Source organism: Rhamphochromis longiceps, linkage group LG7 (assembly GCF_057381845.1).
Source record: "Rhamphochromis longiceps isolate RC_006_pf linkage group LG7, R_longiceps_female_GT1.1, whole genome shotgun sequence".
NCBI lineage: Eukaryota > Metazoa > Chordata > Actinopteri > Cichliformes > Cichlidae > Rhamphochromis > Rhamphochromis longiceps.
In genome coordinates this window covers 49,636,890-49,659,683 of record NC_140563.1, presented here as the reverse complement: position 1 = coordinate 49,659,683, position 22,794 = coordinate 49,636,890, and the positions used below count along the sequence as shown (strand labels likewise).

General features: G+C 41.3%; 1 protein-coding gene across 3 annotated transcripts in view; it reads right to left on the bottom strand.

Annotated features, from left to right (window-relative positions):
- Positions 1-22,794, bottom strand: part of ctif (CBP80/20-dependent translation initiation factor) — a 61,918-nt gene that overhangs the window by 5,623 nt on the left and 33,501 nt on the right. For 2 of the 3 annotated variants that reach the window (XM_085414058.1, XM_085414059.1), the window contains exons 8-12: positions 19,012-19,088; positions 14,247-14,327; positions 10,749-11,322; positions 8,208-8,507; positions 5,362-5,514 (exon numbers count right to left, since the gene is read on the bottom strand). In XM_085414058.1, coding sequence (XP_085270184.1) covers positions 5,362-5,514; positions 8,208-8,507; positions 10,749-11,322; positions 14,247-14,327; positions 19,012-19,088 — 1,185 coding nt within the window. The remainder of the gene's footprint in view (positions 1-5,361; positions 5,515-8,207; positions 8,508-10,748; positions 11,323-14,246; positions 14,328-19,011; positions 19,089-22,794) is intronic. The other variant, XM_085414060.1, reaches the window with a different exon arrangement.

Below are 22,794 nucleotides of genomic sequence, written 5' to 3'. Positions count from 1 at the left end.
CACGTATCAATGCGCCGTCCAGCGACAGAGTAAAGGAAAAAATAAGTGAGATCACGGAGGGAATAAACAGGACATCACCTTGTTCAGGAGAACGACCCATAAATCCAATTTGTTTTTCAATGCCAACTGTATATAAAAATGTTCAATCTCTTATATGGTTTATCACCTGAATCTGTATTACCTAACATACTGTCCCACAGCTTAGCAGTGTTGGCTCACTCTTAAAAAAAAAACAGAAAAGAAAAGCTTTTTAAACCCACTGCATGCTACCAGACTGCAGACAGACAGAATTAGCAACCAGCTGATGGGCAGAGAGCAGCATGAAGTTGCCAAATCCCGATATTTCACACAGGAATTGGTGCATCTTAAAACTGGAAGTTTAAAAAAAATGGCAGACTGACTCTCCATAAAGGCTCATGTTGCTCTGAAGCTATTCAATGATTAAAACAAACAATTTTGTATGAATAAGTTCACTATAAAAACGGCAATGATATAATATGTGAGTACTAGATAGAATGCATCATAGAGACTCCAACCCACTCAAGTAACCCAACTTCAGTATTTCAGAGCTAAATAACACGATCACTGTGTTTTCATTTTAAAACTGAGCAGACAAACCAAACCCTGTTTAAATGCATGCTTTAGGAAAGACGCTGTGATCAAAACCAGTCATTCAAATGTCTGACTCCTCAGAGGTAAAAACATTAAAAAAAAAAAAAGTAATCCTCCACCATTTGATGCTATGCTCCACATTCACTGTGAGCAGGCCTCTTATTTCCACACTGTAAGCTTAATGGTATTCCACCTATCATTTAGGTCCAACAGTTGCTCAGACGTCAGCTCCTCAGTATGCTCAGACGGGTGTGGTGACAGTGTGGCTGTTTGATGTGGAAACTCAAGTCCCGTCCTTTTCCAGAGCAGGAGAACTATGTGACAAGCGGGATTAGCTCATAATGAGTTCCCCGGGGAACCGAGGGAGGAAGTTTTGTTCAATACACTTATAACGATCTAATCTATACTCATCTATCATCGGCTTTCCTATCCGTTGCAATAAGCTTTTCCTCTCTTCTCTCTCCTGTCACTGCTGCACCGTAACACATGGTGTGTTCCAGCTGAAAAATCAGCATTTAAAAAAAAAAGTTTTTGAGAGACAGCTTAACACTCAGTCTCTCCGGCTGAAGCTGAAAACACTCGGATGTCTGGTTGGTTATATCATCAAGAAACTAATCTTACTGCCATGGGAAAACCCGGGATTCTGTGCGACTTCCATTTACAGTATTTTTATTTAAAAGACATCAGGATTAGAAAATACAGCCGTCTTATTTTTTTTCCCTTTGATTGTTTCACAGCACTGAAGAGAAGAAATAAATCCAAACACGGCTCTGTGAGTGACTTAAATGAGTTTGGACTTCACATGTGCATTAGTGCAGCGGTCCCCAACCTTTTTTGCGCCACGGACCGGTTCATGCCCGACAATATTTTCACGGACCGGCCTTTAAGGTGTCGCGGATAAATACAACAAAATAAAACTAGTACCGGTACCGAAAAAAAGAAGATTTATTCATAACACACGTGAAAAGACCCAGGAAAACCGAGTTAACGATAAAAACGATAACAAAATAACACTGAAAACCGATAAAAACCCTGAAAACCATACATTTCACACCTGAGCCTCAACTCTCGTGGCCCGGTACCAAACGACTCACGGACCGGTACCGGTCCGAGGCCCGGGGGTTGGGGGCCGCTGCATTAGTGTATCTTCAAGGTTGTATCTTCAATAACTGCAGCACGGGATGAAGCAGAGCGAAACATGCTTTATTAAAAACACACAAACTCGAAGGATTCTGACGTAGTAGACAAAACTGGAATTCACGCTTCAGGACCAGCCCCATATTTGTCTGGTATCTGTTATAATTTAATTTAATTCAGTTTTATTTATGTAGCACCAAATCCCAACAACAGTTGCCTCAAGGCACTTTATACTGTAAGGTAAACACCTACAATAATACAGAGTTTAACAATGTAAGACTGTTAAACTTTCCCCCCCTTGAAAACCCTGAAAGCTGTCTTCTGAACTGAGTGGTTTCTGTCATAGAACAAAATGACTGAGTGTGCATCAGAAGTGAGCGGAAACTATTCTAATGATCGTCTAACCACGTCTTTATTAATACATACTGACGTGTCAACTTGTCATTAAGAATACAGAGGTTGTCAAATCTTAATGGGGGAAAAAGTTAAAATCCACTGAACAAGTTAGTAAACAGCTACTGGTAGCTTTCTAAGAGGGAAGCCAAGATACCATATAAATAGGTCCTGATGTCACCACCGGAGGGTATGTACATGCTGTCTACCAGGAGTGACTCCAAACCAATATCCTGATGGCAACTTCTATGGGTCACATGATGACATGATGATCTTTTGGGGTAGAATCATGAGCCACACTGCATCACAGTTTTTCCCCTTCATTTGAAAATAACAGAGTTGAACTCAAGTGATTCAATAATTGGTAGTGTGTATGATTACTGGTACACAAAGAATGTTGCTTTAACTCAAGGCTAAAGGTCCAAGTCAAAAATCTTTTATATGATTTTTATTAAGTTCTGACCTGAAGGGTTTTTGCCAACCTTTGTTACCATGGCAACATATTAAAAAAGAAGTAAGCCCAAGAGACAAAAAGATAGATGAACGTGTCATTTTAATTGTGCTACAACGCATGCACAGCTGTAGAACGGGTCACTTAATCTAGCAAAAAAAGCAGCTAGTTGGTGAGCAGTCACAGATCAACTGAGCTAAAACAGGACAGCAGGTCCTGGAGCTTGAGTCAAAAGTAGGACTCAAACAAATGCAAATATTGCTCTGTAATGGCAGGATGTGTCAATTGGAAAAAAGTCATTCGTTTTAAGGTGTGCTTTAAATTTAATTTTACTTGAGGATTATGTCTTTTAGTTTGTTCTGTGTGGGGCAAATCTTCCATTTGATTGGAGCTATAGCAGCCTGTCAGTTATTAATGGATGGGATCAGCACTCATTAATTTGCTCTGGCTATAGGAGCTGGCATTTAAGCCCAAACACTAACACACCTTTGCTGTTACCTGATCCTGTTGTGCAGGCTACGTTTACTGGAGAAGTGTCTCCTCTGCAGGGACATATGTATGCATATGCAAACACTTAGACCGCATGTATAAAGCGGGTGTGCGTGTGCATATGCAAACACCTATTGCACATAGCTTGTAGCAAGAATCTGACAATCGCATGTTACAACAGGACAATCAAAACAGTGGCCAGATCAAAGTCACGAAGACTGTCTCTAGGAAACTGATTATTAGACCGTTTATGTGGGCTTGAAAACACACACACACACACACACACACACACACACACACACACACACACACACACACACACACACACACACACACACACACACACACACACACACCATATATCCTCATTATTAGTGTTTAAGTTGTTCACAGGCGCCTTCTGACCTCTAGTCTTCTCGGGGCTCCCTTCATACTGCTGATGTAGATTATAGAGGCGTGTTTGTGTGTATTGCTGACTGGTTAGTCCACACCCTTGGTCATCCTGTTGAGCCTTTTAACAAGCCTGAGATAAAGCCCTGGGCATACCCTCAGACAGGGTGTGGATGGCTTAAACTGTTTGCGATTGTTTTGTTTGTTAATGAGACGCCAGGTGTGTTCAAACTACACTAGAAATATGGAAGTGAAACAAAAGCTGAATTTCAGAATCCAGCCCTCCACCCTCACCAGAAAAATGCACGCACTGTGTAGGAGTTAAAAATAATGTCACCAAATATCCAGCATAGATGCTGGGAGGCTGACGCCTCTTTGCCTGCGAGGAGGTCCTCTGTTTAACCAGCTCCGACTGTTGGGCTGTTGCTCCTTTTGTACTACATCACTTGATCTGGGGCTTGGCTAAGATCTCACTGGCTAGATTTTCTAATGCCTGGAAAAACAGAACAAAAAAAGGGGGTGCAGAGGTCTCCAATTACCCCACTTGAATTTCAATATGAGGAAATGTTCTCCAGTGATGCCAAAAAATTACTTGTCTCCCTGAGGGCTGGACGATATGTTTTCAAATCAGATGCGGGGAGGTTTGAAGTGTCATTACACGAATCCTTTTGTTCCGTATAGAGTTCACTTCTATCTCCTCTCACTCATGCAACCAAACCTCACTCTCCTTCTGCTGATCCGACAACAAATAGAACTTCATCTCACAGCTGCATGTGGTGCAGCAGATGATAGAATTTGTTAATGTAAAATCACATTAAGAAGATACAAACAACAAAGGAAATATCATAAAGAATCTTACTATAACGACTGTAGTGTACGTATGACTGTCTCTGCCCCATCTCCTCCTTATTGGGTGGGCCTATCTGAATGAAACTTTGTCACACATACAGCAATTTTTAATTCTCCGTCTTTTTAAAATGGATTTCTTATAAATCCCAATTGTTTTGATTCTCATGTTCATCATCCCTCTGTGAATGCCATGTTATTCTATGTGGTCCGAAATGCGTGTCTGCGGTGGACGTTTGTTCAACTCACCGCTAAATGTGGGATGAAGAATTAGAAAAATTGCCGCTAGCAAAAGAAGTGGAGTCTGCCTCTGTGAGTTAATGCCTACTGCGATCATTGAAGGGAATGCACACTAACCCTCACAGCCTTATTCAGTTATTTGACTTAGTGTTGCCATGTGATTCGTTGATTTAAATACTTGCGTTAAGGAGCAGTTGAACAGGTGTACCTAACCAAGCAGTGATGCTATTTTGTGGATGTGTATTTTTGGACAGTGTTCAGACTAGTTCCTACACCTGACCTTGTTTTTCCTCTCTCGTTCAGACCCTGTATTAAAACCAAGCTTCCTCTCTGCTGGTTTCTTTTTTACCTGTTGTGCCATGAGTTGACAGTCAACCTGAGCCACAGTCTCCCCCACTTCCCCTCACCTCCCTCACCTCGCTTGCTTCCCCTTTCAGTATTTCATTTGTCATTAACCACTTCTGTATCGCCGTGCGTCTGCTGCGGCTTCCCTTAATGGTTTCCATGGAGACCGAGAGAGCGTGTCTAAGTGAGCAAGACCAGCTGATGAGAAGTGAACCTGGGGTCACAAAATTTTACTGGAACTGATGGTGTCCTGGCTGTTTTTGCACCACTAACCAAACAGAGCTGTGGTTTCAAGAGTCTAGACTGAGTCTGGCCAAAAACAGGAAACTCTGATTCAGTGCATGTATTGAACTGAGCAAGCACGATACAGAGACGCAGCCGGGCACTTTCTTTTATTCGAAAAGCGTGAAAGGGGTTGATAATTTTGGCTAGTGACCTAAAAGAAAACAGATACAAACCTCTCGTAGACAAGTGTAGATGGGACACACCAGCACCCTGAACGGCTCGCCGGAGCTCCTCATGGTACCAAACACTTCGCACAAGAAGGTGATGAAACCCAACCACCGCTCCACATCTGACTGCTGGAGCTCCTCGCGACAGGAAAAATCCCTCTGAGTGGAAAAAGGATGCTTGGTTAGTTTAGAAAACACACTGAAACATTCCCGGTTATCCAGCTTCAGTAGCTGTGTAGTACAAGTAGGCAGTGGGTAGGTAGGTGTTAAATTCATAAGTGAAGATGGTTAACCATCTTCCTGGCAGAACCATTAATCATTATTAACAACTTTTCCATCTCTCTAATGGGATTTTTTGGTAGGTGGCACATATATTAACCTTGTTCCTCAACGTACTTGAAGCCAAAAAGCAGCTTGAAAATGCATTAAAAAAATTCCCAAATTTCTTTTAACTGCCAGAAGTGGATGCGAGTGTGTTAATTTAGTTTGAAAGTGAAGTGTGGTGAACTGTGTGGTGCTGTTAAAGTGCCGGGGTTAATATGTGTTAATGCTTAATGTGCACTTGTAAAGATGTTATTCAGCAGATTAAAGTGAAACTTTATCAACAATCAGAGCCGCTCGCTCTGCTGCCTGTTGGGCTGCTGAACGGCTACACTAAAAGTCTGCCTGTGCACAAACAACGGAGACGTAAAGAGGTTTGGCAGGAAGCTCCGCCCATTTAAAAACAAGCGCAACACGCGCTCAAAATTAAACTAAAATGATTCAGCAAATTATCATATCATATTATAATATCAAAAGGTGTCAACAGTAATAGACAAAAAGGGGCCCCTGGGACTTCTGAGCTGTGTTAAATATTTCATTATGAGAAAGTCTGACTATGTTCAAGCAAAGCCACAGCAGACGCACAGTAATTCCACCCCATACTGAGATCCAGGGGCCTGAAAGCAGCATCATTAATTAAAGCTTTCATGAGCCCACTTATGACATTTAAAATGTTTTAAAGCAAAAAAAAAAAAAAAGTCAAAATGTCAAAGACAAGGGGGAAGGGGGGGCATGCTGGCTGGCTAGCTAGGAAGTGGATTTTAAAGTGAGGAATAAAAGAAAAGAAGGGACCTGACAGCTGAGATGAAGAGGGGGTGAATAAAAAAAAAGGGGGGGGGGGGGGTGTAAAAGGATCAAGGCAAGATTCACTGCTGCTGGATTTGGGATAAAAACAAGTTTAGCATCTAAAGGAAGAGGTGGAAAAACACTAAAGCTCAAGGGAGGAGGAAAAAGAAGAGCGTAGGAGTACAGGGGGGGGGCATAGAAGCGGATGGGTTAACATTTAGTCCTTGCCGGCATCAAGGATGTGTTGTATGTCTACTTCTAGTTTGTCTGCTGCTCTCAGGAGTTTGCGAAGGGCGAAAGGAAAAGTTTGGCGGGTGAGAGATACACTTGGGAACTATGCAGGATGAAGTAGTGAGGCAGTGGCCTGTGTCATTCTAGGTGAGGGGAGGGTGATAAGATGGGGCAGCTCTGGAATACAGAGCTCATGAGGGATGAGGAGGAAGGGGGAGTGAAGTATGCAACGGCGAAGGGGATGTTTTCACGGAGGGTGCGAGACTGGAACGGTGCAGTTAAGTGAAGACACGGAGAGGAAAAAGGGGGAACGGGTTTCTTTCTTCCCCCCTGGGTGTTTAGATTAGCTGCTGTGCCCACTGACATTTACGGCGTCTCACACACAAACACACACAGTGGGCTTCCACCTGAACGTTCTCAAAAAAGCAAAGCTTGAAAGTAGCTGCTGAAATGACAGATTATTATGTTAAAACAGGGGTAGGCAACTCCAGGCCTCGAGTGCCGGTGTCCTGGAGGTTTTAGATGTGTCCATGATCCATCACAGCTGATTTAAAGGGCTAAACGACTCCTCAGCATTTCTTGAAGTTCTCCAGAGGCCTGGTAATGAACTAATCATTTGATTCAGGTGTGTTAACCCAGGGTGCGATCTAAAACCTGCAGGACACCGACACTCGAGGCCTGGAGTTGCCTACCTCTGTGTTAAAACATAGAGTATAAAATATGATGTTTAATGCTCATTTAAACTTCTTGTTTACAATAACTCATGCATTTCAAGGCATAAAATGGCAGGTACAGTCAGGGGGATTCAAACATTAAAGCAATAGACTGGACAAAAGATTTTCTGGGTCATTATTGCTTCATCTGAAAATGCTGTTTTGGTTAATCAATTAAAAGTGTTTAGTCTATTCCCAAAATATATAAAAAATGATTCAGACTAGAGGTTTTGTTGCTCTACAAACAATTAAATATGAAACTGTTTTCTGCTTAATTTTTAATGATTAACTGCAAAAATGGTTTAGCTGGAAGCTCAACAGTGTGACATGGATTTAAAATATCTAAATTCAGATTTACCAGATTTATCATTTTGACCAGTTTATCATAGTTACTCATGTTCTCACAAACAGATTGGATACAATTGCCAATGCCACCCCATTCACTTGCAGACTTACTGACTGACTCCATCTGCCTTTTTTGATGCAACAACGTTGTTTTAAAAACACTAACTAACTGCAAGTGGTCACAGACCTCATCCCCATCTTCAAAGCAGCTATTTCAAAAGGCAACAGGCTCTCAAGTTCATTGCACATGGCTGCAAACACTGTTGTTTTTTTAAGAACAGTTTAGCACACAACGTTTTTTCAGTAAAAGTTACTATTTAAAAAAATCCCCCCCCCCCCCCCCCCCCCCCAAAAAAAAAAATAAATAAATAAATAAATAAATTACACCTGCTTCAGTATATAGAGAAAACATTAAGGAGCCAGGATAAGCTTTGGACGCCGTTGTTGTCATCTCACCTGCAGCATGTTGAGCAGCAGCGATCTAAACTTGGTCCCCTCCACCATGAACAGCGCCATCTTGTCGCAGAGCCTCGCAGCTGTTGCCGCGAAGCTCCTGTCCGACACGGCCTTGGAGTAGATCGCGCCGACCACCTGAGCGAGGGTTTCCTCCGAACGGGCTGAGGACTGCGCCTCCTCCATGAAGGACGCCAGCTGTTGCTCTACTCCACTGCTGTTGCTCCTCATGCTGTTGAGAAGCGCCACTAGTCGGTCCATATTCCGTGATCCGGGGCCCGACTGCTGCACGCATGCTTCCTCCTGAGGGGAAAGACGGGATAATGCATGTAAGTGGTTGGTGAGGATAATGATATTAGATTCAGAGCACAGTAGATTTCAACACAAATCAGATGTTCCTACAGAGAAATAAATGTCAGCTAATCTGACACATGAGTTGCGATGAATGACAAAGCAAGTTGAGTTAATGAGAATGTTTAGGAAGTTTATACGTCATGTTTCTTTCCTTAGGGAACAGTTGCTCTAGTTAAAGTCCTGAATATGTGGACAGACATATTAAAGCTCATTTGTAGCTTAAATAGCAAATGCTTCAAAAATGGTACAGTTTCACAGTGATGCATTACTCTGACTAGTAATGATCTCTCATGTGAAATTAAACACCATTGAACTTTTCTGTTTTGGGTTTTTTCTGTTTTACTAAGTTCTCTCACAGCGGAGAAAAAGTCCTGGCTTCAGTGCCAGTCATTGTTACATTTCTTGTTGAAACACATCCCAATAACCTCTGACAGTTCCATGTTTGGGTACAGACACTTCTTGTACTGGGTTGACTGACTTGGTCAGTGGAAAAAGGGTCAGCAGTTAAGTTCAGTGACGTACACGGGCCACAGCTTTCAACATTTTCTTCTTTATAAGCTGTCATATGATGATTTTTATTTATTTTTTTTTGCTGAAACATTCCTCTTCTATCATGCAATGTCCTTGACACTCCCACAGAAATTGTCACAGAAACTCTAATTTACATTCATAACCACTCAAGATTTTTCACATAGAGCACTATCTGGGGTGTCATTTTAAGTGGATAGCCACCCTGGCTCCGATTATTGCTATGTTGGCTCAGTAGACATAGAGTGAGCCAAGGCAGGTATGACTGATACTGTATTTCCAGTTTTCCTATATCCTTTTCCAATAACGTTCTGGTTCAAAGGCAAGTTTATAACTATGTTTATAATTAAGCTGATTAGAAAAAGAGAGATAAATCACAGGTATATCCATTTTTCTTACATTGAGCCTTTGTACCTATTAACTGTATTATTAACTGTATTGTTACACATTGTTTTCCATTGTTAACTGTCAATGCCACTGGGAAAAAAAGTGTAGGAGTATGAGTGAAAGGAGGGAAAAGAACAAAGCAGGCAGTGGGTTCGTTATCATTTAAAAGGTGGGGACTCATGGCACAATTATAATGTGTTTCCCTTGCTCAGCTACCATTCTAACAAAGCAGGGAAAGGGTTGCAGAGATGCACCTCCTAAACTGGTGACCAGAAATAGGACGGGCCCACCTGCCCCATCCCTCTCGCCACAGAGGAATCCTGGCAGAAACTGATGCGAGGAGGCCAGCATGAGCAGCAAGGTGGCCGTTTCATTTCACTCGATTTCAGGTGGCTCGAGTATTGGGGAAAAAAAAAAAAGTAAAAAATTGAGTCTGATCTAGCGGGAGGCCCTGCTGCTGCTCGTATTAGATGAATAAATTCACCTTCCACCTGTTCCCTGCTCATCTCGCCGTGTGCACGCAGAGTTGTAGCAAAATATATGTGATTTAAAATCGTCTGCAATCAGACTACTGCCAAGCAACAGATTGTGTAGCCCTGCTGAAAGCGCGTGACTTGTAACCCAGTCAAGGTTTTGCAAAATGTTGCGAATACACCAGGTTTTGTCACCAGTTAGGAAAAAACGTTATTGCAAACAACGATGATGCAAACATTAGATGTATTTCTCGGTGCATCCCATCAACCAAAAGTTCCCTTCTAGACTGGTTTCACTGATTCACTGGCATCACAGAGGGTATATTTACTAATTCCTGCCTTGCTGCATCTTGGGAAGTCCCGTGTTGTCAAATCAATGGTCTCCTGGTGGTAATGAATTAGCTGTAAGGAGAAAAAAAAAGGGGGGGGGGGGGGGGGGGGGGTAGGGGGGCAGCTACAGTTGGCCAACTCATCAGTTTGGGGCACAGTGGAAAACATCAAAAACTGTTAAGCTAATGCTGGTTTAGTTCCTTCACCTCCTTAGTGAGAACATGTGCTCCCCTCCCTGCCAGTCTGGGTGTGTGTTTCAACCTGAATGCTGTAAAAATGAACAGACAAGCAAGGCAGGGAGGAAAGTGTTTCTCCATGTGTGTACATAATGACAGTGCACCCATGTTTTTGAACTTAATTAAGGTAATCATGAGAGCAAATGGTGTCGTGTGACTGTGTTTGTGTGTGTATATACACATCGGTTCTTGTTGCTTTAATACTGACTGACAGTCACTAAGCAGCTTTTCAGTACCTTGTCCTTTAGTCTCCTCCTCAGCCTCTCCTTTGACGACTGCAGAAGGCAGATTTTGGGCTGCTCTGACTGGCCCTCGCTTGCCTTTCCACTTTGCGGTGTGTTGGGAAATTCCTTGTAAGCCGTCAGATCGGCGAAAGCGGTCGTGTTTGCCGTCGAGTCAGATTTGGGTGACTCACTGAGACTCTTGCTGCTGCAGTCTAGAAGAGGTCTCATGTGCTCGTCACCCAGTTTTACATTCTCAGTCTCTTTGTCTTTGGTTGTTCTTGGGGGTACTCCTTTATCACCGGTAGTGTTTGTCTGTCCATGCCCCTGACCTTTCTGATTGTTGTGCCAACGCCGGTTCTGGCTGTATCCGTGATGTAAGGGCCCTCCTTGGCGCTGCCCATGTCCCCCTTGATACTGGCGTGGGGGTCGACCGGCACAAGTGTTTCTGTTATCTCCCTGTTCTGCTGAACTCTGCTGTTGCTGGTTTGGGGACTGCTGCTGGTTTTGATCCCTCTGCTGCTGCGGTGACTGAGGCTGGTTCTTCCCTCCTCCGCCACCTCCGCCGCCGTGAGGCCGCTGCTGTTTCCTGAAATGAGGGCAAGTTTTAGGTGCAGTGTAATGAAATGGCAGCCGCCTTATATCTTAAACGGCTCTGTGACACTGTGACGCACCTTCTCACAAAGATCAAACATTATTCTTGTGAGAACCTCTACACAAAAGCACTAACCCACCACTACTGAACTACATCTAGAAAATCAAAAGCCCAGTGCCTGCTTACATGTGGACGCACAGTGTGTCTGTGTTTTCCTGTCCTGCATTGCTGTGTCCTTTTGCTGCACTGGCTCTGGGCTTGACAAGCCGCTGACATATGGTCCAAGGGATTAGTCACCCTGGCACTGAGAAGGCAACCTATTATTTGCCTCAGCCAGTGAACTAGCTCAAAGGGTAGCAGCAGCTAGCAAGCATTTGTTTAGATATACCTAACTGTATCCATGTAGGCAATTTAATGTTAATTTTTGACTGATGTGATCTGTAAATGAAGGAAATGAAATCAGTATGTTTAGCATATTGGTGTAGGTGGTTACAAACTTTACTTGCAAATGAACAGTAGCTAGTTGCCAAATATTATAAATTAGCATCTATACGGTTGTTTAACTATTGTACATGAACCCAGTAAAACGTATACAATGAAACGTCATGGTGGAGGGGTGGGGCGGCTGTAGCTCAGGAGGTACAGCGGGTCATCTACTAATCAGAAAGTCGGTGGTTTGATCCCTGGCTGCTCCCGTCTGCACGTCAAATATCCTTTGGCAACAGACTAAAACCAAGCTGCACTCAGATGTATCCTTTGGAGTATGAATGTTAGATAGAAAGCACTAGCGTTTAAAAAAACAAAACAAAAAAAGGATAAAAATTATGCTCGTGTGAATGAGGCAAGTTGTATAAAGCACTAAGAGTGTTCAGTTACAGTATAAAAGTGCTGCATAAGGACAATTTAAATAATAGCTTAAATCTGGAACGTCAAACTCATTTTGCGTACATGGTGGGTCACACCACTCACCTGTCTGTCCATGTATAGACGATTAACTACACATTGAATCGCTCAGATATTTCATGATATTATTTATTTATATTTAGTTTTTCTACACTTCTGTAGTTGAAAGAAATCTATCAGCGTGACTCTTTGGGCTTAAAATGTAGTTAATAAATGTGCAAAGTTACAGAACAGAAAGTTTTTGTTAATTCACAGAAAATGTCCTTTTTTAACTTTGAAACCATTGTTTTTTTTTTAAAAAAAAAGCAATAAACCCCAGAAATATTTCTCTCACTGAATTTTTTTTAATCTATTACTTAAATACTTAAGTCGTATAAATGGCTGTGGAGGAGGTCTGTCAGCAGCAAACTCTGTAAAACCTACGAAGTTAAATGTCTAAAATTGACACCGTCCTTCTAATTTTTCAGAACCATCCAGTGGGCCAGATTGGAGTCTCTGTTGGGCCAATTCTGGCCCCCGGGCCGTGTTTGACACCCCTGACTTAAATGGTTCAATTAACTGGTAGTGGCATGCTGATAGGCATAGCCTGTTAAGTTACTAAATAAATTACAAAGCACAACAGACTTTATGTTGGATTTAAGGCTTAGTTGTCCAACATTTGCTGGATCAAGGTTGTCCTGTGAGGATCGGCTTTCTCTGTTTTAAAGCAATGTAAACTGAAATATTCATGGTTTGGGGAGAGAGTTTTGCGCATGATATTTAAGGAATTTTTTTCTACAAATAATTGATTCCATCAGTAATAAAAAAAACAATTAGCTTTTTTTCCTGTCTGGCAGCTCTCTCGGTAAAGGAGTGTTTGTGTGAACGTATTTATCGTTTTTGTGCGTGTGTTCATGTGGTTTATGTCTCGCCCGGCCTCCCTCCTCCACTCTCTGGGAGGTTGAAGCGGTTCCCTCTGTAAAGAACGACAGCGCCTCTTTCACAGGAATGATTTTCTTTTGCATCAAAAAATTACCCTGTAACTTTTCCTGTATTTAAAAAAAATATATTTATTTTTTTAACCAGTGCTTTATTTTAATCACTAAATTATCTGGCTTATGGTCATTGTGAGCGACCAATTTAACAGTCCCCGCTTTGGTGTCCAAGTTATTTTTTACATTTTTGATTAGGCTGAGCTGTAAACAGATGGTCCTGCAGTTCTATTTTTGAGAGAGTTTACACCTGAGGGGTATTTACTGTAGGTTTAAGACTAAAGAATCAGATGCCTTACGGATTAGGACTTCAGTGCTAATGATGATGTTTAATTTGCTAAGCTGCTCACTGCAAGACAAGAGAGCTGAGGAATATGACACGTCTGTCTTTGACACACACACACACACACACACACACACACACACACACACACACACACACACACACACACACACACACACACACACACACACACACACTCTGATTTGATTCATTAGATATTTACAGTAGCTGTTAGTTCAGGCTCAACACTAATCCATTCTGATCTACTGGTGTTGGTGATGAGGGGTGAAAGTGAGAATGAAATAAAATGTAAATCATATTTAATGACTGTGAGCTCTGCGGTAGAGAGAGCGTTGCTCAGATTGACCGCCCATCAGTCATATTAATGCCAAAGAGATGTTTGCATTAGGGATGGGGCCACTGATGAAATTTCATCTCGCACTGTCTTGTTACTTGGAAACAGACCTGACTCTGGCGTGACCGAGCTTCTAATGAAATGAGAAATTACTTCTTTTTTTTGTCTGAGGATGATGAGTTTGGTAATATGAAGGTATTAACCGGTTTAAATTAGTGTTTGATGTTGCCTGGCGGGCTCCACCTCCTCATTATATGGAGCCATTTGTGTGTTTGATTGAAGGGGGGGGGTGAGTACCACACCATTATCTGACCTCTGGGTGTCTTGAGTAGAATCAATCAAATGCACTTTCCACCGTTTTGTACTCAGGTCTTGTTCTGAGCATCTTTCTTATGTTGTCACTAACCTGGCGCAGACTTGACGCTTTCCCCCTGGGCCAGTAGGCAGAAGTACGGTTAACTGGTCTCGGGTGAACTGATCAAATGCTCTACAGACAAGAGAGATGGGGATGCCACAGTGCAGGTGATTGGAAGGATGGATGAAGAGTTGAGTACAGTGGCAGCAGTTTGTAGAAAACAGCAGGGGGGATTTAATGGAGAGCGTAAAAGGAGGAAACGGAAGGTTTTAAGAGAAGGAAAAGCAAAGCGGCAAAGAGGGAAACAAACAAAAACTACAGGTTGATAATGGTCATAAAATCAACAGGCACAAAACTACAGAAAGAATGCTAAGGTAACTAAAAAGGTGAAATTAATGGCCAGACATGATCATTGGAGGAGGCAGGATGCTGATGATCAATCACGACTGTTGCCGTGCACGGTTATGTGGATGGAGAATTCATGGAACCACCGGCTGACCCAGACTGGACGATTGATCGGCCCAGGGGAAAGACACCCGGAGGCCAGACGAGTCAATAACAGGGCCAAAGCTTCATAAAGAACACAACACGCTGGCCTAATGGACTGTGGGGAGATGGGTTTCGACTGCTTGACTGAATATTTGCATTGCTAAGTCTTGAGATTTAAAAGTCCAAAGCATATTGAGCGTGTGTGCATACATGCATGCAGAGCTTTTATTGATTACACTCAGTAAAGCAGGCGTTTCATGGTGGGTGCAGAAGAAGCAGCAGACCTCTTTCAGATGTCTGTCACACACCATTTTCTGTATAATGCATTCTATGTTGATGATTTTTAAAAAAAATAATTTTGCAGTTTCCATCACTCTAAATTTGAGAATCACTCACATTAAATAATTTTGACTATTTAGTTAACAAAACAAAAGGAAAACCCTCAAAATATTGGCTATGGTTAATAGGAGGGTTATCAATTATTCAGTATGGCTCATTTACCTGATGTTGGCTTAAAATGACATGTCATATACACTCACAGGTCACTTTATTATTTAAAACTTGCTAGTATTGGGTGTAACCCCTTTTGCATTTTCCCTTAATTCTTTATGACACAGATTCAATAAGTTGCTGGAAACATTCCTCAGAGACTTTGGCTCATATTGGCATGACGGCATCACACAGTTGCTGGAGTCTGTGCATGCCATCTGAGTGCAGTGAACTCATTGTCATTTTCAGGAAACCAGTTTGAGATGATTTCATGTGATTGGCTGATTAGATATTTGCGTCGAGCGTGTGGCCGGTGAGTGTGTGCATACACGCGATAAAACAGGTGCTATAAATAATCGCAGTCGTTTTGTAATGACAGCTCTTCAAAGACATCGCCAAGTGCCACACAATGCATTTACTTCACAGGCTTAATGAGTCACTGAGCGGGGATAAGCCCTGATATGAAATCGTGAGTTCAGCAGGGCACATAAGGCTCGTACTAGAACTGAGATGTATAAAAACGGAACCAGGCCTACTTTCATCTTCATAAATCTAACAGAAAGTGTGCATTTCTGGTTTTCTCTTTTTGTATTTTTTTGTTGGTGCACAATTTCATGCCTCTGGCCCCAGATGTTTACTCATATTTGAGAGCATAAAAATCATAAAGATAGCGGAACTGTTAGTCATTGTGGTGACATTTAGTCCCACACAAACTGTTTTTAAATCGTTTCAACTCTCAGTTCAACAGCTCCAATGACACTTAACAGGTTTCAGCTATGATGTGTTGTAAATGGGATGTTTATCATCCTCGATTAGTGTTTGTTGTTTGTTTAGTCATGAGTACAGTTAAAGTGATGCTATGGAGAAAGTGCACTTCTTCCAACAAAGACAAAATTAAGTCAATATGTGTAAAAAGCTTCTTGTTAATTAATAGAATGGGTTTTTTTTTAAAGAAAGACTTTAAGGTATGATGAAGAAAGGATCTGCTATGCTCTTTCTTTGCCCCCTTTTTCTGTTTTGAAGCAGAAAGCGGTAAGCAGCACATTCCAGTAAATCACAACTAATTTCAGCCCTGCTTGACGTGCCTACTAAAGTAGAAACACATGCACTACCTCCCCTTTCTTTTCCTTCCTGCCACAGCCAGCCTACACTTTTCCTTTACTCAATCTCTCAGTCCCACTCTGTTTCTCTTTCTTGAGCTTTGTTCAGCGCAGCCTGCATGCCTCGGACAAATAGTCAAATGATCAATAGTTATTTCCATATTTCAACATCTTCTGCTTTTAGCACGTTTGCTCATGTTTTTTTTCTCCTTCTCCTACCTCAGCTGTGTTGAGACATTAGACAAAATAAATCACTAAATACAACGTTTGCATTTACAGTGACTGCTGGTGTTTAGTTGCACAATTACAGGAAAAGATTAGCATGTTTTACAAAGAAACAAATGTGGTAAATGCATTTGATGAGCAGACATGTTAAGCTTTATAAAGACCTTTCACTTTGTTAACTGGCTTTGCTTACTAACCACATGTCGGTAGAAAGGCTTTTAGCTTTGTAATAGGTAGCTCTGTTGGCATGACCCAATCATATCACTTTTTTTTTCATTCTCCTGACCCTCTACATATAAAATCTGCTCCTACTTTTAGCCATTCCACTTTAACTCTACTCCACACTCTTCTTCTCTCAACTCCCAGCTTTTCTTTTTCATTAATAATTGTATTGTTTAAAAAAAATAATAATTTGCTTTCATGTTTGGCTTGTGAGAACAATCACGGCTTTTTCCTTTTTGCTCCCTGCTTTTCCAGCTCTACTGATCCCCATTTCATGTCCGCCCAGCTTTTTATCCTCTGCCTCATCCCTCATTTGACATGTTTCATCCTTAGCTTCATTTTGCTTTCTGTGTGATGCTTCTTTTTAGTGTAAAGCAGTTGTTTACTGAGGACCAGGGGGAAAATATGGAGTTAAACTACAGTGAATTAAGATGATTTATGAGGGGCGAAAGAAACCATAGTTTATCATTCATTTTTAATCAACTTCCGAAGAAGGTCAGGCCAAAAAAGATTTACAGACAGTTTAGTTCCCAGTAACACAACCGGGTCAGCAACCCTCGGTCACTAGGGGAAAGACCCCTGACAACGATAGGTCGTTAGGGAAAAATGTGTCTGGTTGGTGAGTAGTATGCAGAGGTTGCCAGCTGTCACTAGGTAAAATTGATAGCAAAGAGGCATAAGTGCTGCCCTCAAAAGCTCTTTGTGATTGCTTTGGTTATTAGCAGATTCCCGTAATCACCTGTAATCTGCATGGAAGATGTTGACTTGTCTGCAAACGCCCCCCACTTACTCAGCTAGTGGTAGGGAAACTGTGAAAAGGGGAGTGTACTTCTTTCCCTATCAACTAGATGTTTCCAGAGGGCTGCCTCTAGGCCTGTGTGACTGTGATGCCTTAGGGTGGTAGCTAGCATCACTGGCATCAGACCCATAGTAGCATGATAGGATCGATACTTTGTATGGAAAGTGAAAATCACAGTGGTTTAGTGGTCACAAAAATGTGTTCAGAATTGAAGGTAATTCATCTCATACAGTATGATACCCTGGTCTCCCTTACACAAGCTGCCTTTGCAGGTTAAAAATATCAGTATTGGTAATACTGGCCATGTATTGATAATGGTATTGGATCAATACCAAAATTTGATTGCACAGCACTAGTGGTAGCCTGGTGGCACCTTTGACAGCATGCACTCATCACTGAAAGAAATTTATGGTTTGAAAATGTGAATACACTTCCAGAGTCCACCATCAACAAGTCATTCAGCAGAAACCTGTTTGCCAAGTAATTCATTGTGGTTAAATGTAAATGAATGCAAATTTAACAGAAGGTTGTGACAAGGTTTTCTTGTCAAGATCCCTCTTCGCGTTTAATGTTATTCCTTTTCAGTTGGATTCAGGCGCAGATGGCTGAATGCAAATGTTGGCGGCAGATTCAAATTTATGAGACGAGAGTTGTGTAAATTCCTGACAATTGTGCATAAACCAGACACAGGCCAGCAGTTTCTCTATGTAAAACTTCCCCTAACATGTAAGCTGTAAGGCTGCCTGGGAGCAGAGTGCACGAGAAAACAGGATGGTCTTGTGTTAATATTTCCCATTTAAAAACAAATAGACCAAAACCCAAGCAAACTGATGTTGGTCCATATTTTTGTTCTTTTCTTTCTGCCAAGCCTTTGCTGCTGCGGCCATCAAACATAAATACAAAAGCTCTGGACAAAAGTAATTATCCTCTGAGCTTAAAAACAAGGATAAAAGTGCTTTTTTTCCATTTGAATTAGAGACAATTTCCTCTTTTTAAACCACAAATACAATCACAATATTTTCTCTTCGCTGGTCGCTTAGCAACTGAAGAACAGTTTTCCAGTGACATCAGGGCAGAGAGTGAGAGAGAGAGCGATTTTTCTTTTCTTTTCTTCTTTTAAGGACCTGGTTTCAATGAAGTCAGACTTGGGTGAAATTGGATTTCATTGTATACAATTAAAGTAGATGTGCCAGTGTGAAACCTAGTTTGGACTTGAGATTACTTGAACATTGTAGGCACAAAAACGAGTGACTAAAAAGCTGGCACTTTTTTATTATAGAGACCTAATCAACTTGAAAATGGAGGAGAAACTTGTCTCCTCCGTGCATTTTCTTTATTCCCCATCTGCAGTTGAGTGTGGTACCTGCATTACTGTCTCAACTTTTCTTTGGATGGGGAGAGATGTCAGGGCTATGGGCCTGACTGCACTGACACCAACACAGAAAAATGTTTCCTCTTACTGAGGTAGGTGTGTGTGTGTGTGTAGGCTTACCGTCGGTCGTTCCTCCTGCGTCGGAAGAGCTTTTTGGTGTGTGCAATCTCAGCCTCGTTAGGAAGGGGTGGGAAGACCTGTAACAAGACAAATCACAGAGTAAGAGTAAGCATCGCTGCTTTCAAAACTAGCATAAAGAATATACACATGACTTCAACAATAATCCATTAAAACACACTTGAGTTGCTAGTATGTGCACAAATGTCTACAGCTACAGTTAGAACTGTCCTTGATGATGATTTTGATTTTAAGAGAGTGAAGAGTGTTGAACATCTTGTTCCTTTCCACAGGATGACTAAAGTACTGCTACAAGAATTCTCACAGTAATAGTTGACCAACAATTTTTATTCAGGCTTGTGTGACTGCTGGAACTTTTTCCACAGTACTTGTAAGTCATGGAGGAAGTCCCCCCCCCACGTTTGTGCTTGTGATACTTCTGAAATGAGGAAGTATCGAAGTTCATAGAAACCTGTTTTCAGGATCTTTTTCAAACTGTCCTTCAAGGTACATACTCACTAGCACATGATAAGACACAAGCATATTTTTTTCACAAGACCAGCGCCCATTTTTAAAAATCTCAGTACCGCATCAGCTGTGCAAACAACTTCTGGTTTTAAAATTGAACAAAATTGGGGGAAAATGGACCGGGAGTGGAGCCTATATGTGCTGGAGGAAATACACTGAAAATTTCATTCATGAAATGAAGCTCGCAATTTTCTCTCAGCCTGATACTTGAAGTATTCACAGAGATGGTGATGTAGGAAGAAAATAAAGAAACAAGATTAGAAGAAAGAAAAAGACCACACTCATGCTGTGTGTGAAAAGCTAGGCTGTGAGTCTGTGCCACAAAAAGCATTTCAGGTAGGCAGCTCCGCACTGTAAAATGGCAGCTCTCTTACCCTTGGAAGGGCCATAGCCATGGGACTTAAAGGCCTCTTAGCATCTGTTGGTTCATCAGCAACCAATCTAAATTTAGGGTTGGGTTTTGTTTTAGCCACATGCTAAATAGGGACTATTTTAGAAACTAGAATATGCTACATTTCAAATGAAGTGTCACATTTTGGCATAAATATTTTTCTGTTAAAAGCTTTTCTATTTAGGTGTTACAAATAGGAGAACATCCATCGATCTTGTCACAGATGGCTAACACAGACAACCATTCACGCTCACATTTACACCTACAGCCAATCACCAGTTAACCTTGTTTGCATGTTTTTGGACTGTGGGAGGAAGCTGAAATACGCTGAGAGAACCCACACAGGCACAGGGAGAACATGCAAACTGCACTCAGAAAGGCACCAGTCCACCATTTGATTCAAACCCACTTACTGTGAGGCCACAATGCTTATCACTGTACAACTGTGCTGCCCCAAGAAGAAGAATAAAAAGAAAAAATATCCTAATATCCTGTTGGACATTAAGAGTATATAACATACACACTCTATTGGCGATATCTTCTATCCTGTCATTGCTGCTGTTGTTCCTTTGCCAACCACCAGCTCGCCCCAACCGGCTGTGGTGTATTACTGCCCTTCCCCGAGCCTGGTTCTGTTGACGATTTCTTCCTGTTAAAATGGGTTTTTTCCTTCCCACTGTCGCCACTGGTGCTTGCTCATTAGAGGAGGTCTGATTGTTGAGGTTTTCTCTCTAGTGCTGTATGGTCTTTACCTTATAATGCAAAGAGTCCTGATGAGACCGTTGTTATAATTTGGTGCTATATGAGTAACCTAAAACTGAACTGAATAGCTGTTGCATCACTGTAGAGTTCTCATTGGCCATGCAAATAAAAACAGAAAAAAAAAAATCCCTTTAAGGCATAAGCCATCTCTCTTCGGAGCTCCCTGCTGGGCAGTGATCCTCAGGGAGTTCCTGGAACTGTTTGATCCACCTATAGTATGTAGAATTGTCCTTGAAGATCTCTTTGATCGGCTGCTTCAAACAAGGATTTCAAACATCCTTTTCATTTCCAAAGGATGACTGAACTATTACCACAGTAATAGCTGAGTGAGAGTTATTGATTGCGATTAGTTTTTCGCAGGCATGACTTTGACAAACTGTACAGTAATAGGATGGCTATGGCGAAAATCCACTGCCTCATGTCATTCACTGCAAACAGACACACTCAGTAATTTACTCAATAATGACCAGTACATTGTGTGTGTGTGTGTGTGTGTGTGTGTGTGTGTGTGTGTGTGTGTGTGTGTGTGTGTGTGTGTGTGTGTGTGTGTTTATGCACTCTGGAATCATTAGAAGTTGAGCACCAGCAATCATCATACAAGTGTACAAGCCAAGTGTCTAAAACTGCATAAAAATGGATAAGAGAGAGACAAAAGCTATTATAAGCCTCTTTTTTTATTGTACCAATAACTGAACTCAAATATGTTCTGTTTAAAATGTGATAGGAAAGCAGGATATCCTCACTTTTGTGCAGGTGAAAACAGCAGAGATATGAAAACAAACAATAATTCATTGAGGGACGAGGAACAGTTATTAATGTTCTTTAGTTTAAATCAAGACTTAACACTTCCCAGGGTTTTAATAAATAGCACAAGGTGCCCTGCATTGGAAGCGACAAAGTATAATCAAACAAATAAGAAACATGAGTATGTTTTTACAGTTAGTTCTAACATGGATATTTCCAATGCACACTGTGTTGGATGTCTTACTTACACAGTTCACTTCTTGTGAAAAGGACATAAGACTGTCTGCCATCCATTAAACATCAGCCCTGTCAGTCAAACATCATCATTATGCGCTGTTACCATGGTTACAGGCAGGACTAGCACATGCAGTGTGCAATAAGAGTGAGTGCAGGAGGCTTGGTACTCCTGGTTTCAGGTCTCCCACCCTCATTTTCAAGTACATTGTGTGACACACACACACACACACACACACACACACACACACACACACACACACACACACACTTTCGAATTTCTGTGTCCCAGGTGTTGTATGTTTTTTTTCCTTACAGGTGCAGCAGTTGGCGACACGTTGTGTATTTCTATTTGTACTCTATCCTGTCCTGCCTTAGACATTGACATAATGTATACCACATATAATATAATAACTTTAAATACAATGACCAGAAATGAAGAAATAGTCAGATAAACCCTGAACAAGAGGAGCCTAATCAGAATTTATAGAGCTGAACCTGGCTTGTTTGGCACAACAGTGCATTCAGATCATAATTCTGATTGCAAAAGCTACCAGACAGGACAGGATTTAAAAAAAAGGTGCATGAGGCAGAGTGCTGTGCAGTCTTTGGTCGATGCTGTATAATACTGTATCATCATTTTCTTCTTCTACATAAAAGAATGACAAAAATATGGTCGATATTAAATCTCAAAGATTTTTTTGTCTCATGACTTGATAATATCGACCGTATAATGACAATAATGCCTTTTGATAATGATCACATGAGCACTTTTAATATTTTGTTCCCATTTTTTTTAGTTTACCTTGACATGAAACAGGACTCTTAGACTTTTTAATTCAATGCAAAATAACTAAAATATCAGTACATTTCTGCCGTTATTTTAATGTTAGGAATACATTTAACGAATCATCCATTTACACAATAGATCATAAACAGCCTGAGACGTCGAGAAGTTAGAACAATTTAAGAATTGGTCTCAATTGTTGTTGTTGTTTTTTTTTTTTTTTTTTATTCAGTCTGCTGTCATTATAATGACATGCACCAGCATGGCTCCTTGGCTTGCTTTGGTAAGACTGCCGTAAAACTGATAATGACTCATACCTGCGGTTTGGATGAATTTAAAT